This window comes from Notolabrus celidotus, chromosome 11, assembly GCF_009762535.1.
Source record: "Notolabrus celidotus isolate fNotCel1 chromosome 11, fNotCel1.pri, whole genome shotgun sequence".
NCBI classification, from domain to species: Eukaryota; Metazoa; Chordata; class Actinopteri; order Labriformes; family Labridae; genus Notolabrus; species Notolabrus celidotus.
Window position 1 is genome coordinate 13,625,536 of NC_048282.1, and position 27,580 is coordinate 13,653,115.

At 38.7% G+C, this 27,580-nt stretch overlaps 1 protein-coding gene across 1 annotated transcript; it reads right to left on the bottom strand.

Moving 5' to 3' along the window:
• On the bottom strand, nt 1-27,175 carry gnas (GNAS complex locus). The gene is made up of 12 exons (XM_034695503.1): nt 25,392-27,175; nt 21,024-21,096; nt 15,261-15,315; nt 14,991-15,110; nt 13,471-13,568; nt 10,792-10,846; nt 10,227-10,300; nt 10,027-10,085; nt 9,812-9,932; nt 3,879-4,009; nt 3,325-3,392; nt 1-2,613 (listed from the first exon to the last, which is right to left on the bottom strand). The coding sequence occupies exons 1-12, from the start codon at nt 25,528-25,530 to the stop codon at nt 2,467-2,469; spliced, it is 1,140 nt and encodes a 379-aa protein (XP_034551394.1). The 5' UTR covers nt 25,531-27,175; the 3' UTR covers nt 1-2,466.
• Nucleotides 27,176-27,580: the final 405 nt, after the last annotated feature.

Below are 27,580 nucleotides of genomic sequence, written 5' to 3' on the forward strand. Positions count from 1 at the left end.
TGTCTGCATCAAAAAAACCTTTATTTCTCAGAGCTTCTGTTCAGAAAGTTGAGACCCATATTTGATGTACACATTAAATGAAGACTAGGGCACTGAAATGAGAGAGATACTAATACTGTACAGTCTGCCACTGCTGTGCAAGGCTAGGAAGGAGGACCCCTCCCCCTTAATCTGAAACTAAAGTGATTATTTTTTTAGGCCTTTTTTAAACAAATGGATACGATTTGTATAGAAACAAGCAGTTTTGCATCTCAAAAACTCTTCAAACTGTCTTTTGCAGATGACGAAGAAAACGAAAGAAACCTGAACACAACTTCAGTTAAAAGGATTTAAGTTATAGCAATACGCACACTACCAAGTGTACAATTTGTCAAGGTTCATGTGATTCTAATAAAATACTTTTTTAAAACCCATATACATTTCATAAAGTTATCTTTTTTGGGGGGGGGTATATGGATCCAAAAATAGACATTTAAATCATAAAGAGAGAATGAAAGAGTAGGGGATAGAAATAAAACTACAAAGGCTACGAATCGTTGTCTTCTGTCGGGTGGGGGGGAGGGGGAGGGGGGCAAAGAAAATAGAGAAGTTAGTGGTTTGGGGGGGGGAAGAAGTTAGGAGGGAATTGGCCAAGCTATACAGCGCAGTATGACACCCACTTTAGCTCATTACACACGTACAGTCGTGATCAAGGCACAGGGATCTTCTAAAAGTTATTTTTTTCATAAAGTTGTACAAAATAATACATTTTACAGTCTGTACAAGAATAATAGTTCAGCAATAAAGTAAAGACACACATACAAAGGAGCTTGAGGTTGGGTAGGAGAAGAGAAAAGGAATGAAAAAAAATAGTGTCCCATTTGTTTTTGTTGTCTTCTTCATTCTTATATATCAGGGTAATTATTATATTTATATTTTTCTCCTATAGCAAAAGAGCACTGCTAGGAAGGTAAAGGTGCAAGGGAGGGAAGATGGTGGTGGGGTGGAGAAGTGGGAGTGAATGAGAAAACAATGGAAAGGGGGAGCAAAGTGAGGCCAGAATGAATGAAGGATGAATAATGAGAGACAGACAGAGAATTAAGAGTAAAGATAGATAGAGAGAGAGAGAGAGAGAGAGAGAGAGAGAGAGAGAGAGAGAGAGAGAGAGAGAGAGAGAGAGAGAGAGAGAGAGAGAGAGAGAGAGAGAGAGAGAGAGAGAGATAGAGAGAGAGAGAGAGAGAGAGAGAGAGCGCGCACAGGGCACAATGGCACAAAAGTCTACACAGACAATAAACAGCTGTGGAGACAGTAAAACAGAGTCAATCATGACAGGATGAGAGTTCTCTTTAACTTATACGGTATGGATGCTTTTTGCCCTCTGTTAATGAAGTCCCATAAAAGTTGGCTTATTTTTGTTTGCTTTTGTTTTTGACTCATTTTATCCTTCTCACATTTTGCTCCACTACCAACAAGGCAAAGTCAGGTTGCAAAGCAGTTCTGTTGAGAAGTCAAGAGACTGTCATGGACCCCCTGTCAATCATTTCAAGAAATTCACATCGGAGTCGGCTCAGTCCTTTTTATGTCAACCCCCATCCCAGGCAGCTTGACCGATCACAGCACACCCTTGGTCCGTTTAGTCCATGTAACACTGCTACTCAGGGCGTGGCTGTGCAGTCATCCACTCGGTCTGTTTAATCTCAGAGCAGTGCCGGAAAGAGCTCACCGTACCTGTTGCTTGATGGTCGATTAGCACGTTTCTGGATGCATCCCAGTTTTGTAGTCTACTAGAAAGCAGTTTGATATTTTTCAGTGTGCAAGCAGATACTGTGGTTAGGTTTATGGATGTGTGTAAGTGATAAGATGGATTGGTATACAATCTTGATTTTTTGAGTCAAGTCCTGAGCAGAGTGCTTGTGATAGATACAGTGTTCAGCTGATCCATTCCAACATGATATTTTTTTCAATATGCAGTAATTAAACAGTGGCACTTAAGTAGTAGCTCTCAGTTTTTATCATGAGCTCAACAAGAGGGAAATCTCAACTGCTGCTCAAACCCTCATCAAAGTGGGAAATACAGTCTAGACTGGGCCACTTAGGGTTTACAGACAGGCAAAGGTAACATGTTCAGGGTTGATATATGATAGTAAGGAGAAGAGCCAGGAGTATGGCTGAATGCAGATCAGAGTCTATTTGTTCCAGACCATCAAATCCTCCCATCAAAGTAGCTTTGTCTTCTAAAGTTTACATCAGGGGAAGTTCTGGGTTCAGAGTAACTGTATTCGTGTGAATGATGTGTGTGTGTCTGTGTGTGTGTGTGCGTGCGTGTGCATGTGTGTGTGTGTGTGTGCGTGTGTGTATCTTGGCCCCCTGTTCCTTTACAAGAGCTCACACACTTTGGTGGGAGAGGGAGTTCAAAGACACAGGGTCCAGGGTTTTTGATAGTCCCATGGTTTTTCTTCTTGTTTTTGGCTGAACACGTTCCTGCCATCACAACAGCTCATACTGCCGCAGGTGCATCCGCTGAATTATGTCCCGACAGTCGTTGAAGACTCTGCGAATATTTTCTGTGTCAACAGCGCATGTGAAGTGGGGGTAACAGTAGTGCCTTCCATCACCACTTGCAGTACTAATCCTCTGTAAATGGAGAAAGGAAAATAGGAATTACTATTCAGATTTTTTGGTTTGTATATATTATGCTAATTTTGTATTGCATAGATTGACACACCAACACATTGTTTGATTGAGTCATTCTTATGAGATTTGTTGATAATAAAGACAATTCTTTTTTTTGTTTCAATCCTTCCATTTGCCAATTACTGTTTTTAAAACCAATATATGAGAAAAGAACTGCAGATAGACACATTCTACTCTGTCTTTAACCACAATTACAGCAAAAACTGTCACAAATGCATTGTGTTATTTATATTGAACCAATTAATACACTTTTGGTTCCCTCTAGGGCGTTTACAGAATTTACACCATGCCAGACTTCTGGGGTCAACAGATAATATGATAGGCTTCAAATTTTGATCATAACGGAGGACCATGTCACCCAGTGCAAAAGGCATGTTTGGGGAATTCATTGTCATTACAGACATTACTGACTGCCTTACTGCCTGTTATTACAACTATTTATACCATGTGTAACATCTATATATACATTTAAATTGTATTCTTATTTAACTTATATATTTGTATTTTTACTTTATTCAATTTGTGCTCCATTATTCTTGTACTACTTATCATTGTGAGATATAGTACGCACTGCATGTTAGTTATATCACTACATTTAGTAGATTGAGACTATCACTGGACTCAAACAACAAACCCTCATCTAACACTTACCAGGAATTCATCTCTTATGAAGTACTTAGCCCTCGTTACACGAGGGTCTTCTCCAGGCTCGGGGGTCGCTGGAAGAGTAGAGAGGGTATATGAGAGCAAATCTCATGACATGCAAAATTTTTATGTTCATCATGAATGGATCATACAATCATCATGATTTCCTTTGGTATTTAAAGAAAGCATGTGTACATTCTGAAGGGATAAATAGTGAAAGAAATGTAAAGCACTGCACTGAAATGTTTCTACATTCTTAGCCCATTTTAAGAGAGACAAATGAGGGATTTTGACAAACTAGGAAATATTTGGCACAAAAAGGAGAAAATTAGGACATCTAACTATATTTCAGAGACCAGCTTCTAGTTGTGACAGTTTAAGGAAACAGAAAAGCAGTTTATCTTTTTCAGTTGAAGTTGAAAAAGACAGTTATGATTGTGATGGATTGGGTTGTTGAAAAGTAATGGTCAATTTCTTGACACATTGTCCAGTCTAAATAAATTACAATATGAAAACATGAAAACTTTCTATATGAGTAAAATTTACACACAACTGCTCACCATCATCAGGTGTGGTGTAGCGAGCAAATTCAGGAAAGTATTCCTCAATTTTGGACTTCCCTGCCAACACCTTCTCTGCTAGCAGGTCCTGTTTATTGAGGAACAAGATGACAGATATGGTCCGCAGCCACCTGAGGAGAACAAAACATGTTAAAACCAACTGCACACACTGAGCCATGAAACAGTATGCCTGTGAAGACAGGTACAAGAAAAAATCACAACCATGAGCTGGTCAAAGAAATAAAAACAGGTCAGGACAGCTCCATCAGGCGATGACACCAAACATGTAGATTCTTTCTAGAAATAGTTTACCTTCCAAAACATTTTTTTAAAATGAAAATAAAAATGAATGTGGTGATTTGCAAAACCATTAAACCCCATATTAAGTTGAAAATAGCATAAAGACAACAAATCAAATATAGAAACTGATAATTGTAAATGTTTTTGTTTGCCCACTTTGAACTTGATGCCAGAAACATCTTTGAAAAAAGTTAGGACAGGTCCTTGTTTACTACTCTGTTTCATCGCCTATTCTTTTAACAACATTTTGGAAGCGTATAGGAACTGAGGAACAGAGGAACCCAGACATGCTGTTGTAATATGTCCAAAATGTGGTTCAACATAGTCTTGCTGAAAAAGGTGAGTTTTTCAATGATGAAGACATTGTCAACTTTTTTGGCATATATTTTGTACCGAAACCTGCTGAAATCATCCAGCATTAATAATGCCTTCACAAATACACAGGTTACCAATGTGTGCATTTGATCTAATGAGAACAAGCTAGACGGAGCTTCTCTTGAGCACAGAGGACACAATACTCCTCAGACTATCTTAAATGAGCGTCGGAGAAGGGGGTGGCTCTGAACTTGGTTTATGTACTGTCTCCCCTTTGCTTGATAGTTTTTTGGAAGTGTTCCATTGTCTATGCAGTGATGTACACTACAGAGTTGTGTTTTTCATTTTTTGATGTAGTGCTGTTTAAGAGCCTGACAATCAGGACCATTCAACATCGGTTTTCAGTCTTGTCCCTTGGGTACAAAGATTTCTTCAGGTTCTCTTAATCTTTTAGTGACATCATGTGCTGCTGACTATGTAATACCCACATTCTTTGCAGTTCGATAGTCAGGACTTGAGTTTAAATAGTTGCACTATTTGCCAGTGCAGTCTTTCAAAGAGGGGTAAATTCTCCCAATCTTTATATCAAAAAGGCTCAGCCTCTCAGGGATACTCCTTTTTTGTGATCAATGATTTATTTTGAAAAACCGAGGATACTGTTCTCTATGTAAGTTAAATCAAATGGGGATATTCCTACATATCATGTGGGAGTGTCCACCTGTCCAAAAGTTTTGGATACAAATGACAGAACTTCTAACTAAAAACCTTGGTTTGACAATCACTCGCTCTCCTGAGCTCATGCTCTTGAACGATGACTCAGGGCAGAATTTTAACCCAACACAAAGACTGCTGTGGTTATCAGCATGCACTGTGGCCAAAAAGATGCTGGCAGTAAGACGGAAGCCACCGCACACTCTTTCTATAAATCAGTGGTTTAATTTGTCCATAGAAATATTGACATTGGAGCTCGCTGTTGCTCGGATGAGTGAGGCAGGCCAGGTTGTGCTTAAAAACAGAATGGAGGCACTCAACTTGGCCAGAACTATATTATGAATTGACTTGTTACATTTCACTATTGTATTCATATATTGAATTTAGCGATCCTGTATCTATTTATGTATTTATTTATCTACTCATGCTGTAGTCCTTTTTTTTCTTATTTATTAAGTTGCCAATATATATTCCTGACTTAATGTTAATATCTGCCTTCTGGTTGTATTTCTGATCCAAGACCCATGTGGGGGGTGGGGGTATAAAAACTGATCACTTATGTTGTCATTTTGTTCTCTTATGCATTGTCATCATTACAACTGTGACTGTATGAATTGTACTGACAGAGTATTGGACAATGTATACCTGCGAAATCAGTCAAAAATGAATAAAAAGTTAAAGAAAAAGAAAAAGAAAAACGGAGGATAGATTAAAATTGTACAGCAAATTGCAAGCATGTACGCACAAAAATATGTTCCCCTCCATCTTTAAATCCTCCTTCCCTGTACAACATGTGGGTACAAAATTAAGAACACTACCGACATCAATAATAAACAAATGAATAAAAAAAAGATTGGTTATAAGAAGGGCTGAAAAAAAGAGACATAATTAGGTTCCCGCTTTGTAACCATTGCATAACACAGGTAAATGATGTGAGGTGAAGCTTAAATTGGAGGCGTTTCTTGAAAGATAAAAACATCCCTAACTTCACAGTGTGCTGCTGTTTAGAGAAATAATAGGTCCACATTTTTCCCCAAGATTGTCTACAAAAAACAACATTGAAATTCAAATTATAAGGAGTGACAGTGCAACATTCAATCTGGAGCCATGGGGTACTTTGATCCTGGAAGAATCAAGTCTAAGGGGCCGGAGCAGAAATGGTATGTGATTGAAAATTTGGTACACCATATCCTCCTTGTGGTCCTCTCACAGAGAGAGTTGTTTTTCAGCCTATTACAAATAAAAAAGGAAACTAGGATTTTTATCCTATTCCAAATTTGAGAAGGTAATGTAACTAATCTTTATGAATCTTTATGTTCATATTCATATCGGATATTCTGCTGCAGAAGGTCAATTTTGGTTGGACCACGTTTGTTAGTCCTTGCAGAGTGAGTTTTCAAATTTAATGTGAGATATCTTATCAATCAATGAGAAAGTCTGTACAGCACAGTAAATGTAGAACTTTTGGGAGATGTTTGCAATCCAGAATAATCAGATTAATTGCTTTAAGGTCCCTTGCCTATGCATATACACTTCAGTCATCCAACCTAGAGAACCCAGAGAATCTGTAAGTGAAGAAGCCTCTGCATTGTTTCTAAAGCCCACCTGCCCACCTACTGAGAAAACATACCATCTACTAGGTGATTTAAATTTGCTCCTGTGGTGCCGTATCAGATGGGGTGATTTCTATAGTTATGCATGCAAACCCCCTCCCACTCCTCAAGCATTCTCTGTCCTAAGCTAGTGGTTCCCAAACTTTTATGCGGGGCCCCCCTCTGGTAATAAGAGTATTTTTAAACCCCAACCCCACCTAACCATACACATCCAAACATAAACATACATACAGTATTCATCTATTCATGTATGTGGTTGCTTGGTTTTGAAGTTAACAGTGTTAATTCACTGTGTTACAACAATAACGGCATCAGAACAGATGGTTTAGTTGGGGAGCGATGAGACCCAGCGGAGAATGATGCAGGCATGGTAGTGAGTGCATTAGCTAATCATGTCTAACACTGTGTTCATGTCAAAGGGTGTTGCTAGTTTACAACACAACAGTAAGGACACAGAAGATTTATGGGGGATATGAGCAGATATAACATGGATCTGTTTGGGTAAATACCACTATCATGCTTCGTATCTTACTCAGTAAGGGTCTTGATCTCTCCTGTAATCCTGCGTTCAGTCTACTGTATAATTTACTACATGATAAATGTCTCACTATAGTCCATGATCATTAATTCTAGAGAACATTGGGTAATGTGTGTTTACCACCCAGATTACCCTTCCCTTCAGGCCATTTATGAGCAGTGCGTTCTTGGGCAGGCTCAGAGAATACTTGTAGACCCGTTGCACATCCTTTACTCTGAGTATGAACTTTTACCATCTAGAAGAAGGTACAGAGTCCCCAAGTGTATACTGAATTGTTTTAAAAACTCCTTTGTGCCGATCTCTATTAGAATTTTAAATAATAAATAGCCTATTAGGGTTGGGACAGTGTTATGGTGCTCTTTTTTAAGATTTAAGATTAGAGTACTATGTATTGTATTTTTTCTTATTTATTTATGTGTTCTTGTGTCATTGTGGTGATTTTTGTAGAAGTAGGTAACATGTGCAGCACTGATGTCAAAGACAAATTTCCCAGCGGGGACAGAGTACCTTGTATCTTATCATATTGTATTTTTTGTCCTTTTTTGTACTGTAATCAAAGAGTCCAGTTTGAAGTTTAGTCCTTATTTTTGACTGATAAAAATTTGGTCTGTAGAGGAACCATCTTGCTTATGATGAAAGTTTATTTCACAGTAACTATTCAGTAAATCCCCTCCACTCTGCACATAATCTCAGCTCTCTCCATTTGTGCAGCTGCAGCTCTGTCTGTTTTTTTTGCAGCTTTTAAAGGCTGATGAAATTGAAGTGATGGAGAGAGAGACAGCGAGGAAGAGAGGGTGACAGTGCCCTAATACTTTGTTTTATAAGTGTTTGTGTAGCGAAAGTCAACCAGTACTTTCAGCGTCATACTAAGCACGTTGAGCAGGCGCAGAGTGAAGGAGTTTGAGTCCCCGAGATGATAAAATATGATGCAATGTTGAAAGAAAAGTGGTTGTTAGTAGAATAAATAAAAAAAACAAGTACTTTTTCCTCTAAATTTGCACCCTTATGTCTTGTCAAGCATAAACAAACGATTATTGACTTTCTCAGGAGCTATTTTCAAACAAAGTTATGTATTAATGTTGTAAAAGAAAAAAGAGAGAAACCAGTAAATTGTACTTTACACTAATCCATCATGCCGGCCTAGCACTAGTCAGTCAAGCGCACGCTTCCCCCACTCTCTACTCTCCACATTTTCTGTCTATCTCCAGCTTTCCTATCCACTAAAGGCAATAATGCCCAAAAACATAACTTAAGAAGAACAGATTAACGGACATAGAGTTCTCCAAAACAAATTATATTTCTCAGTTTCAGCATTTGACATGTTGTCTCTGTGCTATTGTTAATTAAACATAGGGTTAAGTGTATTGCAAACCATCTCATTCATTTTTTATTTGCATTTGTCCAGGAAACATTCAAGAAAAAAGGCAAAGGGGTTCCAAAATAAATCTCCTGCCCTGACCATAATCTAGATTAGGGATGTTCCCAAGCTACTAATTTCCGTGTCACAAAAGGTCAGAGAAACAGATTAGTCTAAAGATAAGAAAAAATTAGAAAAAAAAAAATCTAATGTGAGCATAAGTCATTTAACATGGCTAAACAAGGTATCATAGAGTCTGGGGGTAAACAGTGTTAAATTGGTTTACCGAGTGCGCCTATTACATTTGCCACTAGCCAGAGCTACAGCCCTGGCTAGTCCTGTGATTGTGTTACAGCTTAGACACAACATACAAGCAGCATTTCACGTCTATAAAACCAAAAATATGAAAAACTCTTAGAACCAACTAGTAATTCTGGTACTAGCAAGGGTGACAAAGTTTAATTGTTTGGTTGCCTTATTGCACACCCTCAGCCTGGATTCATAACCAATAGGTGCATTTCGACCAAGAGTTCCGTGGTCTTTTAGCCCCCAGAAGTAAAGGTTCCTGTGCCCTCATTGTTGTCTGTGTTTCGACCACGGGCTGAAGTCCCGAGTAGATTGTGCAAATCAGGCCAGTGACGTATGGAGGAAAAAAAATTATATTCAGTAATATTTTGAAATATTAATAAAAACTAAACTAGTATGCATTCCCAGGAACTCCCTCTGTGTTTCAACTACTGTGTAAACTACACAAACACTGTTTCAACCGAAAGTCCCAGGACCTTTGAAAAGTACTACCCCCCAAGCAGGGGCTTTTCAGGGGGAGATTAACTACCCCTGAACTGAATTTAGACCCTGGTTACTCCGGTCGAAACGCACGTAGTTCAGGGGTAAAGTCCCTAGTTCAGAGGGAAAGCTCCTGCAGTGGAAAAACGCCTATTTTCTGTAAGCAGTAAAAAACCCTGAAAATTATTTTCCCAGAAGCCTTTTCAAGTTGTTTGTCATGATGGTACTTTGCCATCGTGAACCAACTTTAGAGAAGCCAACTCTCCACCATATTTACTTCTTCAGAATAAAGCAGTCAGACTGAGTCACTAACCTGTTGTTCCAGATGTTCTTGAAGAGGTTGAGGGCCTCCTGTAAACGGTTGGTCTGATTGTCCTCTCTGATCACCATATTGTAACTGCTACTGGCTACCACAAAGATGATGGCCGTTACATCTGAGGAAGCGACAGATACAGAGAAATCAGACACTGAGAAAACAAGACCAGGAATGAGTGAAGTAAGAGGGAGCAAAAATGAACAGAGCGCTACCGTTAAAGCACTGAATCCATTTACGGCGTTCATCTCTTTGACCGCCAACATCGAACATACTGTGTAACAAGAGAGGGTAATGTTAATAAGTGAAATACTGCCATCATGTGGACAAACTGCACACTTCAATTAAACATACTTCATTTGTTTATACAAGCCAAAGCAGTCTGTTTTGCCCTGTTCTTCAAACTTGTACTCACTGGAAATTAACTTTGTCCACTTGAAATCTTGTTTCAAAGATTCCTGAAGTCAGTACTCTGCATCGCAGCAAATCCTGGTATAGAAAATCAAAAGTGTCATAAAAAAGATGGCAAGACCAAAAAGATATCAAAGAAAATTTTGAGTTATAACAATGCAAATCCAAAGCTTTACACACTACAAACTGCTTCTGTGTCCTGATCTTAATTTCTTGATCAATTAAAGTCAAAGTCTTCTTTATTGTCAAAAACTAAATTAAAACATTTTATGAGAAATTTTGAGGAGATGTTCTAAATTCCTCTAAATGTGAAAGTTAAAAAAAGCTTTGATAGACAATGCAAAAGATAGTTCAAAATTAGGATAAACACAATTTCAAACAATAAAAGTGTGTGTTGTATTTAATTAGAACTATGTCATTAGGGATGTAAAACACTAAAAGAATACGTATTAATATCTGACACAAACCACATAAAAAATACTCTTCAATTGATATTTCTCAGTTGAAAAAACAACAAGTTTAATGAGGTGTGGGTAATATTAACTTAAAGATAACACAGATTTACCCACCTGGTCTGTTGGAGTGTAGTCACTCTGTTTCACTATGTCGATCTTATCTAGAAAGCTGAAGTGACAGAAAAATAAAACACACATAGGAACACTGTTAATGTCACACAAGAGACAGTGGCTTCATCAATGAAGATCGTTGAACTCAGACATCAAAATCAAAGTGTACAAGAAAATAAAAGAATAGTTTGCCCTCCAAATGTGACAGTTGATCTTTCTGCATCATCCTTAAAACAACCTGAAGTGATTATGAAAAAAAGTAGAGATAATCCAAAATTGTCCATAGTTGTTAACACTTTTCATTTATGTGCAATCTTTGCCAACTCAACCTTCTGCTCTTTCATGTGTGAGCTGTGTCATACTCAAAGAGCTACAAGTAAGACACAATTATTCATTAATTTGTTTTTTTTAATGGATGGAACATATTTATTTGTAAGAGTTGACTGCTATTATCAGGGATAACTGCTATGACAGGGGAAGGGGGGCTGCTCCTATCTTCTTCCATGGATTCAAATCTCTATTCAAAGCAATTAAGATCACACAGGTGAGAATAACCAGGGACTACTGCAGGCTTACATAAAAAGGCTCATTCATTTCTGCAAAAACAACAAATAAACATTTTCACACTCAAACTTCAAGCTCATTTGTCAATATATAAACTGTCACTATACTAACACTAAACTATACGAAGTTTGAGGGGGAACATGTGAGAGGGGGAGAAAAAAAGAGGAGGACAGAGAAAGAGAAACAGAATGAAAGCACAGTGGCGTCTGTCTGACATTACAGAGCAGACTTCAAAAATAGCTCCCCAGCGCCCTGGCCTCCAGCACGGTTACCATGGAGACCCAACCATGGCGCTATTAATAGTCTATCAGCTTCCAATCTACAGTGGCTTGAGTAGCTCAAGAAAGAATACAGACAGTAATACAAATTGAAGTAAAACAAAGGAAGAAAGAAAGACATAGAAGAAAAAGGAAACAACCCCAGATGTGCTTTTATTTTTCAGCTGTGAGCAAGAGAAGTGATGGAGCTAGAGACTGGAATGTGCCATCTCAAGCACCTGCGTGAGAAATAATGGGGTGAGAGTTTGACTTGAAGTGCATCTAGAATACAACAAAGAAACCCATGAACAGGTGACGTTGAAAAGTGATGTTTTTACCAAGAGTAATTTACAAACAAAAGCAGTGAGGCTGCAGGCATGTAATCCACAGCTTAGCAGCAAAGATGCCCTCCTGAAATATCACCCCCTCTCCTCCCTGAAACCTCCACTGATCTGTGGATGACTCAGCCTCGGCCATGTTTGCTTCAAAACGACAAAATGCTATTATTTCAAGAAAACTATTTGACTATAATTTATCACTTGTGTTTTACCTGCTTTTGCTTCTACTTAGACAATCTGTTGCGATCACTTCTCAGCTTTTAAAAAGTAAACTTAATATGCCCTTGTGCAATCTTTTAAAAATGCATTCCTATTATAAAGTTTTGAAAATAAAGACGTTATGTTTGAGAGATGCTTGAAATATACATAATGTATGAGGGTTAAAGAGCAAAAGTCTTAAAAGAGAGGTGACAGCGTTGCATTTAGATAATCAAAGAGCCCTAAAAACTTACACTTTCATATATTTGACACTGTATCTAATAACACTTCAGGATGGATTTGTTGAAAATACTGTACATAAATGTAAAGCCTCTCACAAATGACATAAATAAAAGCTTTTATAATAGATAGGATCAACTAATGCAACGTAGTGATATTATACAGCTGCCACTAGATGTTACTGTAGAGCCAAATCCAATATCACTTACGTATATGATCACTTACTCCAAAGGTTTTACCTTGTTAAATACATGACAGATATCTACAGTAGACGCTGGTCAGCACAGTTCTAGTTTAAAGCAGGCGAGCACAATTTCAACATGGATGTGTGCCACAGGATTTGGAGCAGAACGGGTATAGAATTGGTTCTGTATTTTGATGCATGCATCACACAGCAGCAGATCAGCTGTTTTGAATTTATGAAGTTATGAAGTTATGAAGGACAGACTGCCTGCTTAAAAAGAGGATGTTTAAATGAAGCAGAATACACAGAGGAATAACTTTTAACTGATGGGCCGACAGAAGGAGGAAGTTAAAGTTGTAACTTTAAGGTTTTTTTTTATCAAAACAACTAATCTGAAAAGTAAAAAAGTACACATACCTATAAGAAACATAACTTGCACTGTTAAAAAAAGGGCTGTCTGATTGAATAGTGTGAATACACCAAAATATAGCTTACACCACTTTAACTGATACTGATTCTATTCAAGTGGACTCAAGTTGCTGTAAATACATTTAGGTCTGTGTTGCTTGTTTTATTGTCCCCTTAAAACTGTAGTAGTGCTGACTGCCATTTACTGTAGGTATTAGTCTTATTATGAAGAAGTTCCTCATACAAACCCAGTTAAGAAAACTCAAACTATACCAGAAGTCAGTCCTCTTTCGATGAATACAAATGGCTTATGTTTACAAATCAAAACCACCACAATGTTTCAAAATCCCCCTTCTTGCTTGCCCTGGTTTACTTGTAACCTCGTTTCATATGGTTTCTCCAAAGCAGTTGTATTGTATTGTATTGCCAAAGACCTTGTGCCTTAGTGAAGAAGTTGTGTTACCATGTATCTGGACTTGCAGTGGTTACTTACTATTGGGCACAGTCGATTAGCTGGTACTCGTTAGATCTCTCGTAGCACGCTCTGACCCCCTCATCCTGCCACAGCGTCTTTGCATGGTCGTAAAACTCCTGTGCAATGGAGATCATAAATACTGACTGTCAGAAATCACAAAACTCAGAGTACCAAATTCATTCTTTTCACATGACCTACAAACTGCTTGATTATATAAGATAAATGAAATCAAAGAACTTAAAGTGTTTTATCATAAGCTGGAAAACCTCTGCATTATTTACTGTACATCAATTAAGACAGTTATGACACAAGACGGATAGAAGACAGGGCTGTATGCCATCCACAATGTGTTTCTGAGGGCACCAGATGCTCTGCGCTTTTGTTGACACCACATGAGTTGTACGTTGTAGCTGGGCAATGCCTGTGTACATGTCTGTAAAGGTAAATAGAGGTGGAAAGAGCAGATACCTTACAGCACCCAGGCGCTACAGACAGACAGACTCACTCAATCACATGCTTGGAATGCATCATGAATTAGCTCCTTCATGAACAACAGGTGTCTTTATTTCAACAATGTTATAAAGATGTTCTTAACTCAGTGACCCAGGTATAACATTTACGCTAGTAAATTAGGCCTTTAGCCTCCTTGCTGACAGCTAAAGTGTGCCTATCTGTCAGTGAGGTCATCTGTGCCTCTATTAAAGCAAAACTTGCAATCTTAATATCTTCCTTACCCACGAGTTCTGAAAAAAATCGCCACTTGTTTAGTGTGTGAGGTTTGAGGAATTAGCTATTTAGACCATAATCGTTTTTTCAACCAGGCTGTTAACATGTTTATTTTTTGCTGAAAAAAAGGGCCTTTTTAAATTTCATTTTAAAAGTGAAACTAAAATAATTAGGAATTTTAGATTGTAACGTACATGGAATTATTGACGGTATTATCAGAAAACAAGACTTCATATTTGAGACAATCCTCCAAAAACATATCTACAAACCTTTTTAACCAAAATATCATTGTACCTAATTTAAGTATTCATTTTTAAAAAATCTCAGTTGCAGGCTCTAGAGTCTCTCTTACTCTCCACAAGCAGGTAAATTGAAAAAGGAATCAAGCCTGGGCCCACAACTGTCTGTGGATAAACAATTAAAACCCCAGAGGCAGAGGTTTAGTCCCTTGGCTTGGACAATTTGCTAATGAGAGAATCCCCCAGATAATACTGAACAGAAATTACCCATATGGCCTCAAGACACCTCAGGATGTACTAACTACATCAGGGGACTATCAGCTGGGATTTGAGGGCAACCAACATGAGTGTTACATAAGACACTACAGAAATGTCAAAAAACCACCAGCACAAGAAATACATGTCAGTGCAGCTATACAAGGTTTAAGAGCAATGTAGTTCTACTTAAAATTAATTCAAGACAAATTGTAAAAACTGCTTAGTGAATATGTTTCTGCAGACAAAACATTCATATTTCTGAGAATGTGGAGTCTAAGTGTAAGTGTTTTGCACTTTCTACTTAGTGATACTCACAGAGGGAAACTCAAAGTCCTTCTGGCTGACGAGGTTGAGGATGTATTCAATCCGGTACCTGTTTTCTGGGCACGCCAACTGCACTGGCGGTGTCAGGGTGCTCATAGCTGTAACTATGGTCTGTCAAAAGCACAACAAAACAAAATGTACTTAAGGTTTTTAAGACAGGAGACATATTTAATTATGACCAAAAAAGCAGGACAATGATTCAACCAGTTAAAGTATTTGAACCAATTTAGTGTTTTAGTAAACGAACAACCAGCCACTTACCTCGATAGCTTCTTTGATATTATTTTTGATGTCCTGAATTTTTTGCTTCTTCTCTCTGAAATAGACACACAGAGTCAGTGAAAATCAGGTTAGGGATTATTGTTGTTATTCTGTTGTACACGACTATAGACATGAGAGTGTCTCCAGGAAAAAAAGAAAAAAAGAAAAAAAGAACAAAATAAGAAATACAGCAGTACAATGGTTTTCAATGTCACCGTGCTCACTTGCTATGTTGATGCCCACCTTAAAAAACCTGGTTCCTGACACATGATTTTAGTTTAAGATTCCTCTACCATCTTTTAAAAGAAATCTGCAATTATCATGTACTGAGTTGAAGTCTCTAGTAAGGGGGGTTATTTATTTGAAAAACAATTTTCAAGAAAGAAATTTGCCATATCCGAAGATGGCCGGCCATTTTTCTGTTACCTAAGGAGGATTGAGTTTGCAAACATTGTTTCTGTAAAATAAAAAAGTACAGAATAAGCACTCAATGTTACTATGACAAGGTAAACTACAGTGTGCTGTTAACTTTGAACTAGGGAGGGAAACAGACCTTCATTTGCACATGCTACTAGAATCCCTTAGACAGAAATTATATTGAAGTAAATGGAGAGCCAGTCAGGCTACCAGCATATTGTTTTTTCTACAGTTCTTTGTCATAAAAAAGACAATTTAGGTAAATATGTTACTTCTCATAAAGGGACATGGATGTCCTAGTTTATTTAGATACAAATATATTAATTTCTTCGGACAAGGGCCATTTGAATTCCAAAAGGTCAACTTATCCATATGGTTCCCAAAAACAAAGGCTGTACAAGTCTTTCACAACCTGATGATCCCAGAAAACACAAAGATATTCACTGCTAGCCTCCCTTCACTGGACTTTAATGAAATGGTTGATGGTGCCTGGTGATGTGGTGGTAAAGCTCAGAACAAGAAAGCTTTGGGTTCCAGCGGCCTAGCAGTCTAAGCGTGCGCCTGATATACAGAGACTATGGACCTTGTTGCAGCGGCCGCGGACTCGACTCCCAGCCTTGACCATTTACAATCCACCTTGTAGCGCCTTGTGCATGTTTGCATCAGTATTTGACAAACAGGTGCAAAAAACTGACATGTCCTTGGTCCACTTACTTTTTGTGCTCTATATCTTTCACTATACATCACTTTATAAGGGCTTTGTCTCAAATTCTGTCAACAGAACAACTATCTACAATTGCTAACATTTCCTGTACACTAGATCAGCCAACATATGAGAATTTCACAATAAAGGGTCTTAATTAACGACATAGGTTAATGCTGAGAATGTTAGCTCTGACTAGGACACAATACAAACACAAATTCTTGTACAACCGCAGTTCTTAAAGAGTTGGAACCCCTTTTTTAAATGTTGATTAAAAAGAGATTTGAGGTTTGCAAATCATTTAAACCCTTCATCTAATTGAAAATAGAGTTGAATGTTAAAACTGAAAAATAATAATTTTAAATTTGATGCCAGCAACACGCCTCTAAAATGTTGGGACAGTGGCATGTTCAACACTCTGTTGCATCAACTTCTTTCAACAATGCTCTGTAATGCTCTGTTAACAACATTTTACACAGGGTCCCAATGTTTTTGGAATAGGGGTAAGGGCTGGATGAGTTTTCATATATTCAAAGAAGATATTGGGTAAGACAATATCTTCTATAATATGAGTTATGTTGCATTGGAATAATGTAACGTCTCGTGTTTCTTCCATATAGCCGCCCCTCTCTCCCTCTGAGCAAAACCCGAAACTAAAAAGCTTGCACCTCCTCCCGTAAGAGGAGCTGGTTTGTAAATCCAAAAATACTGGCTCATTTATTTGGAGATGGTTTGGGTTTAGCATTTCTGAGGAGCAGTATAATGTAGTCTCTAGATAATTCTGAAAACAACTTGCAACAAAAAGGTTTGAGTACAACGACTCTCTTCCACTATTTACAACAGCGTTACATAGTGCAATATGAAAAGAGTGCAAAGCTGCATGCTACAACCCTTCACAGCCTTCTGCACTGAAACAAGCCATGTTGCAAGCTTTATTTACCTGTGCTGTCTTATAAGTAAAAGTAAAAGTGGGGTAACATAACCAAGGCAGTGGCAAACCATATTGCTAAAGACACACTACACATTGCAACTGTGGAACAAGACAGTTTAATACAATTACCAACAACCAGTGGCCCAAGGTACCAGTAGTCCAGTTGCAAAAGTAACAATTCTAAAAATGTATACTTAAGTCAGAGAGAGTCTTGACGTACAGCTCACAAAAGTGTCTCATTTCACACTGACCGATATGTGGTCCAACAAGACCTGTGAGCCATATGATCGTTGGTTCCCATATTCCCAGCCCTGATTATGACTGGACAAAACTGCAGACAAACACACCTTCTTGGGACACACTATCATGATGCTGCAATGCTATAATACATTAAGACTTGTAAAATATGTCTGTCAGAAGATTTGCTCATCAGCAAATTATCTAATTATCTGACTACTTTTTATGTTTTTGACTGAAAAATACAACTAGATAAATAAAAGAGTGAGAGAAAGAGAGAAAAAAAAGGGGGTCAGACCAAGTGGTTTGTGTCAGGAGGGACATTTGGGAGGTCTTGTTTACATTCTCAATCTAATCGCCATTAAGAATCATAATACAGTATGACAGCATACACACATATGGTTACAGAAAGGGAAAGAAGACAAGAGAACATTAGATGATGACATCAAGTAATACATTCAGGTGAATTAACGTAGAGGATTTATAGTTAGAGGACAGAAGCTGGATCTGGAATCAAAAACGGAACTATCAAAGCAAAACAATCACTTTGATTCACAGCTCCTCTCCACTTAAAAGCTCCATTGATGCAGCTGTCAGTTAAATGCCTTGCCCAAAGGCAGCTCATTCATAGTTTAGAAGAACAGAGAAAGAGCTGAGTCAGTCATTCATTCTTTCTTCGGAAAATTAGGCCAGCAATTGGAACGAGACTTCTACTTGTCACAAGCCACTTAGTCTGACCTTTAGGTAACCACAACACACGTTCCATTCAACCTAACTGTATCATCTCAGACATTTCGGACCATTTCAGTCTCAAACCAGTGAATTTATGTCCTGCAAGAATCTGGGCCTTTTAAGAAACAATACTATGTCATGTGGAGGACCAATGAGACAGTCCTCAAGGACTGTTTAAGCAAATTGTAGAAACAAAAGTTCATTTTTACACACTTAAGAGATAACAAGTGACCCTTCTTAGAAAGTTCAGCAGTCAAAACACATATGGAGCAAGATAGCAAAATGTAGTTTGTCTAAATATTACAGCTGACCACAGATACAGAAGCAGGAGCCATTAGTGGATAAGTAAAGACAACCATGCAACCATGAAATCGAAGCAATGTCAAAGGTTTTACTGAACTCATGACGATGTATGTGATTGTTAATAAAGATACCCCCCCCCCCCCCCCCCCACCACCACACACACACACACACACACACACACACACACACACACACACACACACACACACACACACACACACACACACACACACACACACACACACACACACACACACACACACACACACACACACACACCGGTGTTGTGGAGTCATGCGCTGGGTCATACGCCATCGCCTGCCTTAGGTGCTGTTTCTCTTGATAAACCTTGCAAAGATAATTCCATCACAACCACCAGTGAATACTGATGACTGAAAATTTCCATTTTGCTAACTAAAGCACAAGCCAAGGATGTAATCCTCCAACCAAAAGGCAAGACACTGAAAGCAGCAGAATTATGAATAAAAATTGGGGATAAGGATTCATCTAAATAACTGAAAAACAAAGTTTCCCTAAACCAAGACATATCAACCCAAATGATGACCACAAAAGTAAAATAGATGTGATTAAAAGAGGGCCAGAAGTTGGTAACTTATAACACTGGGAAAAAGTGTGACTGAATTTCCAACTGTTTGTTTAAGTGTGCCTTGGACACAAGGTTTGTGCTGGAGCTATAACATCTAGACTGTGTGAAGGATCAAAAGTAGCAGAGGACCTATGTTGGAAACATCAAGACTCAGCCTAAGTACTGTACATGTTATAATTACCAGAGATGCATTTCTTTAATGCAAGTCATGATTTTGAATATTTGTTCAATAATAATAAATCAAATAGTTCACATAACTCTAAATACATTTTTACAATGTTTTTTACGCCTGCTTATTGTTGTGCTACAAACACCAGGCCGTGGCTTAAAACATCCGAAAGCTGCTAAATAACAAGAAGAAGGGGAGCATAAGTGTCAGATGCCAGTTAAACAGTTGTGGCACTGAGATTCAGAGGTGGAGAAAATTGCAGAGACTTATGCAGGTGCCAGAGTGATTTGTGTGTAACTTCTTTTGCAGGTAAAACTAGCTTATCTAGATCATTAGTTATACATATATCCAAATAGTATATATACAGTCATGGGTCTCTCTGTCTCTCTCCTTATGTCTTATGTCTGCATGTGCTCATGCTGGACCACTAATGAAAGAACTGTTGAATAAATCCCAGTGACTATTGAAAAGTATTTTTGCTTGAATGCCTTTCCCTAGTACACAAACCTGCAAATAATTTTATTTGTAGAGATGAATCAAATATCAAATACTGTAAAATAGTTAGAGAGGCCTCATAATGAACATGCAGGACAATACCATGAATATTTAAATTCATAGTGTAGATACAATTATGAGAACCAACCTCGGTACAGTGCATTTACTATCAACTGGCCAGTTTATATGTATTTGGAAGTATAGCCCCTATGACATAATTATGCCTGGCCCCTATTATTCTTTACCTTTGCATCTTAGCATGAGTCATCTCAGGAGCCATAGTGCTTAAAGTTTTCTTAAAGTTAAAAGAAAACATAAAAAACTTACACATTGGTGATTTAGGATGAAACCATCCTTCTTTGCTAATTACACCATTTATTGTGAATTTGGTGTCACATAAATAAACAAACCAGAACCAACTAGGCAACTACATACAGCAAACAAAAGCTTACATTCACGCCACTTCAAAACAGTCCATCTAGTCCTAACTGTCAGCATCCAGCCTGACCCTAAGCTCCTCTTCCACAGGGACCCTGGTGGTGCAGAGTTTGTGCATTGCCTCATCTAAACATGCCTTATTATTCCATTTAAAGTTAGAAAAACATATCAAAACAAGCCAGGCTTTCCTTTTATCTCCCTGAATGGAATACCTCCAGTGTGCCCAAGATAAAACAACACAATAATCACTGGATTCATCTATTCAAGCATCCAGTCCTGACAGGGTAAGAGCATGAACTCATATAGCAAAGTGTCACCTCTTCACTTTACAATGAGCAGCCAGCATAAGACGTAAAGCTAATTAGTCAGCTCATTGTTTTAGTCAGCAACTTAACTAGGTACAATTAAAAAAGTTGTAAGGTTTTATGTATTGTTAACCTTGTTCACAGTGTTCAAGTTGTCAATCTTGTGTTAAAGAAGGAAGTCACATACAGTATCTCATACTGTTAAGTTAGGCCTCATGGAGCCTGCAGTGGCGTACCACAATATGTTGAGAATAACTAAGTGTCTAGTCCTCTGCAAGGGTCTTAAGAGGTAAAGATTCTGCCTTAACTTCAGGTTTTTCTGGGTGCAACCCTAGAACTCAGACATTATTTCATCTGGTGCATAAAGCAGATGCAGCCTTTTACCAAGTCAGATCAACCACATTTAAAGCTTAACCTCATACTTACTCTGCATTAAAGCCATTGACATGTAGGATTCTCATCTGTTTTACTATAGTGCTCTTTCCTGACTCTCCAGCGCCTGGGAAAAAGGAAAAATCAGAAACAGAGAGAGAGAAGGGTAAGATTAGAGATCTGAAATACAAGAATACAAGAATCCACACATATACACACATATATACACATATATACACACACACACACACACACACACACACACACACACACACACACACACACACACACACACACACACACACACACACACACACACACACACACACACACACACACACACACCACACACACACACTTTGCGTGTACGGTCACTCTACCTGACTAAAATGTTTTCACTTGCAAAGTTCATGAGCTGTTTTGGCTGACTTCTGCCCTATAGGAAACTCTAAACTGAGAAACGTCATATTCAGAAATGATTTGACTTTGTATTTCAAAACTAGAAAAGGGGCAAGGACACTGCATGGTTACAGCTGAAATAATTAACTTGATAGTTTGACTCAATACAGTGATAAGAATCATACAATTACATTCAGATAGATGTTGAACACCTCAAAACAAAGTTTGAGTTTGACACATAGGGTGTTCCTGTTTTGGATTTTGTTATTACAGAGGGACATTTGAGTTTTGAATGGTGTTTCCACTGCCTCAGGGGTCACATTTAGTATATAGAGGTGAATATTTGATGTGCTTTCAAGAAGTTAAGCTATAGTTTGAGCCGTCTTATGTTTAAGAAGCTCTTAGTTGCACTGTTCCTCAAAAGACTCCTTTGACACATACCATCTCACACACAGAAACAGAACAGACCCGGTGTGTTTTCACAGACTAGTTTGTATGAATTTATCTTAAAGTTCTGGGTCCTGCAAGAATATTCCCAAAATCAGAATGTCAAAGTAAAAATATAGTTGTGCCTAGCCGAAGAGTTATCATCTCTCTTTTTTATCTGTCAATCAGATCTGACAGCAACAGTTGGTTAGGAGTAGGATGCTATACACCTTTCAAGGGTTCTTCCCTTGCCTGTACTGAGCCTTTCAATCAAGTTTACAGAAAAAGCTGTTTTCTGTAATCATGCTTGTTTTGACTTAAATAAAACATTTCCTTTTTGTAAAAGGTAATAGACTGCTACTGAAGAGGCCTATTAAGCGTTATTGTGTCCTATGAGGAAAATGTGATCACTGTTTGCATCTATAGTTTTGTAATGGACAGGGTTACATGGTTTTTGCTACTGTTATGTTTAGTTAAAGTAAAGAAGATTACTGGTATGGCAGCAACTGAGTTTTCCTTAATGTCAGTAAATGTGTTAGATTGATAGTAGTCATCCCTGATGCCTGTGACAGTGATCTGCATACAGCCTTTGTAGATTTGGGACAGACCGTCAGACTTTCAACAGGTTTTAACGTTAAAGTTGGTAACTTACTTTAATTTTGAATAGATTAACAAACTAATTGTTATCACAGTTAACATATTTTTTTATCAGAATAACTGTTATTAGAGTGAACCATTATGATCAGCTGTGCCCTCCTCTGTTGGTGATACATACTGATACAGAATCCATAAACAGTTGATCATTACTTCCAATCAATGAGAACACTTAAAGACAGGTCCAACATTTCATTTTTGAGACTTTGCCATGTTAGATTTATCTGATGGAGAAAAAACAACAACTGTGCAGTGACAACTGCCACTACTTGTGCAATGGCTTTAAAGTAAAGGTCCACATTTGTAGAGTTTGGAAAAGGTGGAGACAAGACATTGCAGTCATTATTAAATGATGTTCATCTAATGAAAATCTAAATAGAAGCTTTGTTCAGGACACAATAACCAGCGTTTCCACCCCTGGGGCCTTGTAATGGTAGTCTAGCACATTTTCAGACAAACCACAGAGGAGTCTAGGTCTGGGCCTTTTGGTCGCTACACAGGCTAAAGAGCATATCATCATGTCACAAAGTCAGCTCTACCCTCTCTCTCCCATTGCTCTGTCTCCTCTGACGCTACACTAACAGCTGAGTCAGATAACATAGGGTCATAGCAACTTACATACAATAATGTTTTTGGTAATTTTGGGGGCCTGTGTATTACAAAACAAGTTCTGGTATTGAATCTGAATCTTTTCAAATACCAAAGCGCTGTCTACAATTCAAGATTTGCACTGTAACTGTAATTATTGCCCTCTTGAGTGTTTTCTGGTTTTAAATCTGATATTATCTTTATTTATCTTTAGGATACATTTTGTGATTTATAGTATACATGTTATCCAGACTTACACATATTTATAATTTAAAAGTCTGGAACAAAACACTTTTTTGTAATGATGTCTTTGTGTGGCATTGTTGCCTGCTGGCAGTTTAAGTCAGCTCCAAAGGGCCTTCAACATGTCTCAGTTTCAGATCAGGGGTTAATATATGTAATACATGGACAAAGGTTGCTACTGTTATGCAGACACTGGGGTACGCAAATTGTGCTATTTGTCAATGAGCAGCAAGAGAAAAGACAACTACTTTGATTAAGTCAAAAAGGAATTCATTCTGATGTAAGATGCAACACTTTTGGTCAATAGTAGTGCAGCACCGATTCAAAAACATTTGTAGATCTTTTTACAGAAATAACTTTTTGCTTGGCAAATACTGTGGTGATATTACAGAGGCACTGTCAAATTAAAAACTTGCCATGGAGTTTTAAAGATGTGCTAGGTTTCTTTCTTGACTGTTAGATGGTATTTATAACCTCATCGGATTACTGTACCGCTGTTTTTGCTGGACGTGGAAATCTACCTAGAGTCTATAAGGAAATAACACAAAACTTAAACCTGACAAAAGAGGATAACAAGGCAACTGATGGGATACAGGTTGAAGAAAGTTCAGAGGTCCACTACCTATTCCAATGTGCAGACACAGAAAGTACCGATATCTGATTTAAGCTAATTCAAGGTTGTTCTTTTCACAAACGCAGACTATTATGATGATTATGGCTTTAAGACTGTTACCTGAAGGTCATCTCATCTTCTGTGTGAGGGTCTAGTATGTTCAAGTGTTATTCAAAATAACTTCTTTCACTCAAAACTACTGATAATTTGCATAATTATTAGTCCTTTTTGAGTTTTAAGTCTTCAAAGCCAGAGACACCCTGTGCATATTAACAACAAACTCTATTCTCCTCAGACTGGCTGAGCTAGGATAAAGTTATACTGAGGAACACCTTCCAGTGATAAACTTTTTTGGCCTGGTGGAAAAAATGATCAAATTACTTAATAAACACTGCAAATAGATGACAACCATTGCAGTATCACTTGAAAAATGCTAAACAATCCCATGTTTTGTTTACTGATTAACAGTCACTGCAGTATTCTTCTTCATAAAAACACTGATGGTGCCACTTCAGATGATATCTCTTTTTAGCATTCAAACAAGCCCATGTTTTAAAATGTAAAATGTTTGATTAGAAAGTGAGCTATTTTTGCTTCATTTAGCTTAGCTCACTGCTTACACACTTGAACATGTACTCTGAAATATTTCAAATCACATATTATTGCATCAAGAATTGTAATATCGGACAGGTAGCTGGTTTTAAAGCAGACATATTTGTTTTGGTGTTCATGTGGGTCCTGTCCTTCTGCTTTCCCTAAGTCACCGCAACTTCCTCCCCAGTATAAATACAGGCGTGTCGTACAACACACATCCTGACTTGAGTTTCTGCAATCAGATCATTTGATTTTTAAAAAGAACACCACGTTAAGCCTATAGTAAGGAAGAAAGCAAAGCAGGGAATGTTAGGACACTCTTATTTGTCTCTTATGTAACGTAGAGACCTAGCCCACCTCCACTTGTGTTCTTTCTTGCAGCCATGCTGTCTCAACACACTGTTTAGGTCACACTTAGTAAGTTAGTTAAGTTAATGATAGGCCTAAAGGCATCCTTATGATTTAAATGTATAAAGTATCAAGTGCACTGCTGAAAAGAGACTCCTGCATTGACAAACATGTAAAAGTTACTGCTAAATAACCAGGAAACCAGCTTTGATTGCTGTCAGTGGTTGTATGTTTTATAATGAGCAGTGACATCAGTGTACCCACCTTTTACACTAGCCTCTGAATCACTGAATGTTGTCAAACCAACATAAGTTCTCAGCTGCAGCATGTTGTGGCGTTTGTATTGGTATGGTGTCATGCTGACAGCAACATGCTGAATACCCAGCACAGTGCTGCAGTTTCAGCCTTATGCAATAAAATCACACTGCTGACAATGTTCCCCAAAACAACATCCCAGAAGGTTGTGCATGGAAGCAGCATTATCTCAATTTAGAGTGAGGACTTGCTTGTATAACATCAAGCACAACAAAGTTTGTAAAGAATACCAACAAACTCACCTAAAAGTAGTAGTCTGTGTGTTGCTCTGTATATCTGTTTGTCTTTTTGGAGCTGCTTCTCTATCTTTTTGTTTGCTTCTCTTTGTGCCTTCTCCTCATTTCTCTGGTCTTCGGTCTTACTGTTGCCCAAACAACCCATCTTCCCGCAAGAAAAAAAGAAAAAAGGGGGTCCAGGGGAGGAGGAGGAGGAGGTGGAGGGGGGTAAGTGTAAAGAAAAATAAATGAACTAAACTAATCTAGATCCTTCGTTGGTCATGTGGTTTTTGCAACAATATTACCCCTTTTCACACCATATAACGTCCCTGGCCTGCTCCAGAAACTGTCCGTGGTGCAGCACTGGAGAAATTATGTGTCCATAACGCGTATTTTGCTGTCAGAGAAAAGGCAGGATACTGTTGCTGACGACACCGAGGCCGCCTTCTCAGTTTGCTGAATCCTGCTCCTCGGGCTTTCCTCCTTCACATGCAGGGTAGTTTTGTTATCTTTCCCCCACTTGCTCTGCCCACGCAAAGTTAACAATGTAGCGAATCGAAATCCACAACGTATGTTAGGACACCAAAAAGTCGGGGTTTCACCTCAAACGGAGGCAGACTAAACAGCCAAATTTGCATCTCCAAAAAGCCCGGGTCTTGCGTCTCACTGCTGCCCGTGACAAGGAGCCGAAGTCGGCGTGTCCGAAAACCTCACTCGTGCTGTGGCGCGGCTGGTTACCACATCTCCTTGCATGATAAACAATCCCAATATAAAGTATTCTTTATAACTCCGTCTCCCCGACGTCTTTCTTCGTCGGGGGGCAGCAGGACAGGGAGAAGAAAATAACATTTACATCCAAACGAGCTACATGTGTGATACTGTCATTGCTTCCGTCGTCATCCGGCTCCTTTTCATTTGCTGCAACAAATCAACCTTCAACCGGTCCAAACTCAGTGCGGGTGTCTTCTCGGCAGGTCCCCCACAACCTACAAGTCCGACACGATCCAGTTTCCCCGGATTGTCCTCCTTATTTGTGATGGCTGTTCCTTGCTGTGTTTTCTCCGCCAAAGGGCCTTCTTCGTTCGCTCCCTGCCCCTAGCTTTTGTTGCTGAAAATGTGTTATCAGCCTCTCAAATCACCACCGAGCCTCCAAAACTGCGCACAGATAGTCTCTTTTAATTCCCCGGCTCGGCTCAGACGAATCCATTCAAGCACACAATCTTTAGAGAGATTAAAAAAAAAAAAAATAGAAAATAAAAATGTAAACGTGACCAAGATGTGTAAATCCCTCGTAATTTAGCCACGTTTCTTGCTGGTGAAAAAAGCCGCTGTTAGGCTCAGTTCTTACAGCCTACATAAGGCCAGCTGTGTGTACTCATGGAGAGACTCGTGCAAAAATACATATATATTCCTGTTGAATCTGAGGTCAATAAATTGGCATCAGGCTTGAGACTTCATGTGCATATACATTCACAAAAAATAGGGCGAAGGTTTGTTGTAGCAGCACATTCCCACCGCGAAGGCCGCTCCCCTCCTGGTAGTTTGTCGTGGAAGGTGAAAGACAGGAATAACCAATTCTTGGAGGTTATTATTTTCTTCCTTTCTCTCTCGTTTTCTCTTTCTCCGAGTATAGTAGCCTATATTGAAGAGATAGACAGCGCTGAAGGTAGACGGGGTGGGGCCACACAGCGCTCATTGAACCCTGGGAAGGACCGAGAGGAGGAGGAGAAGAGAGGCCGCTTCGTCGTGTCACGTGGCCCGGGTGCGGAGCTGCGTAAGCTGCACGGCGCTGCGGGGAAAAGGGCGCTATCTTTAAAGACAACGACCGCGTTACTTTGAAGGTCGGAAGTCATGTCTTCATGCCTTGGGACTGGAGGGGTGGCAGCATCAACAGAAGGAAACCTTGAACACTGATGACATGCAAATAGCACACAGCAAGAACCTGAACACATGGGCTTTGTACGGTGAGACTGCAAGGCATTGTGGCGCAAGCATAATGCAACTCATCAAGGCCCCCTGGTAGGCTTCTGCATACTTCTTCACACTTAGCAGCTCACTGCGGGTGGAACAACTGGTTGGTTCTCAAATATTGGTGCCAAAGACTCGCGACCACCACTGTCCCTCAAAGTGATTTAATGTGGCTTCATTTAGCTAGTCTGCAGAAAATTAGCCTATACTATATGAGCATGTGGCTGTTTCCTATGCCTTTATGAATT

Excerpts from the sequence above, each read along its gene's own strand:
- gnas (XM_034695503.1), bottom strand. The coding sequence starts at position 25,530 with ATGGGTTGTTTGGGCAACAGTAAGACCGAAGACCAGAGAAATGAGGAG. Across the intron at positions 9,933-10,026 it reads ATGGATTCAGTGCTTTAACG|ATGTAACGGCCATCATCTTT; the intron begins GTAGCGCTCTGT and ends TCGCTTCCTCAG. Across the intron at positions 3,393-3,878 it reads CTACACCACACCTGATGATG|CGACCCCCGAGCCTGGAGAA; the intron begins GTGAGCAGTTGT and ends CTACTCTTCCAG.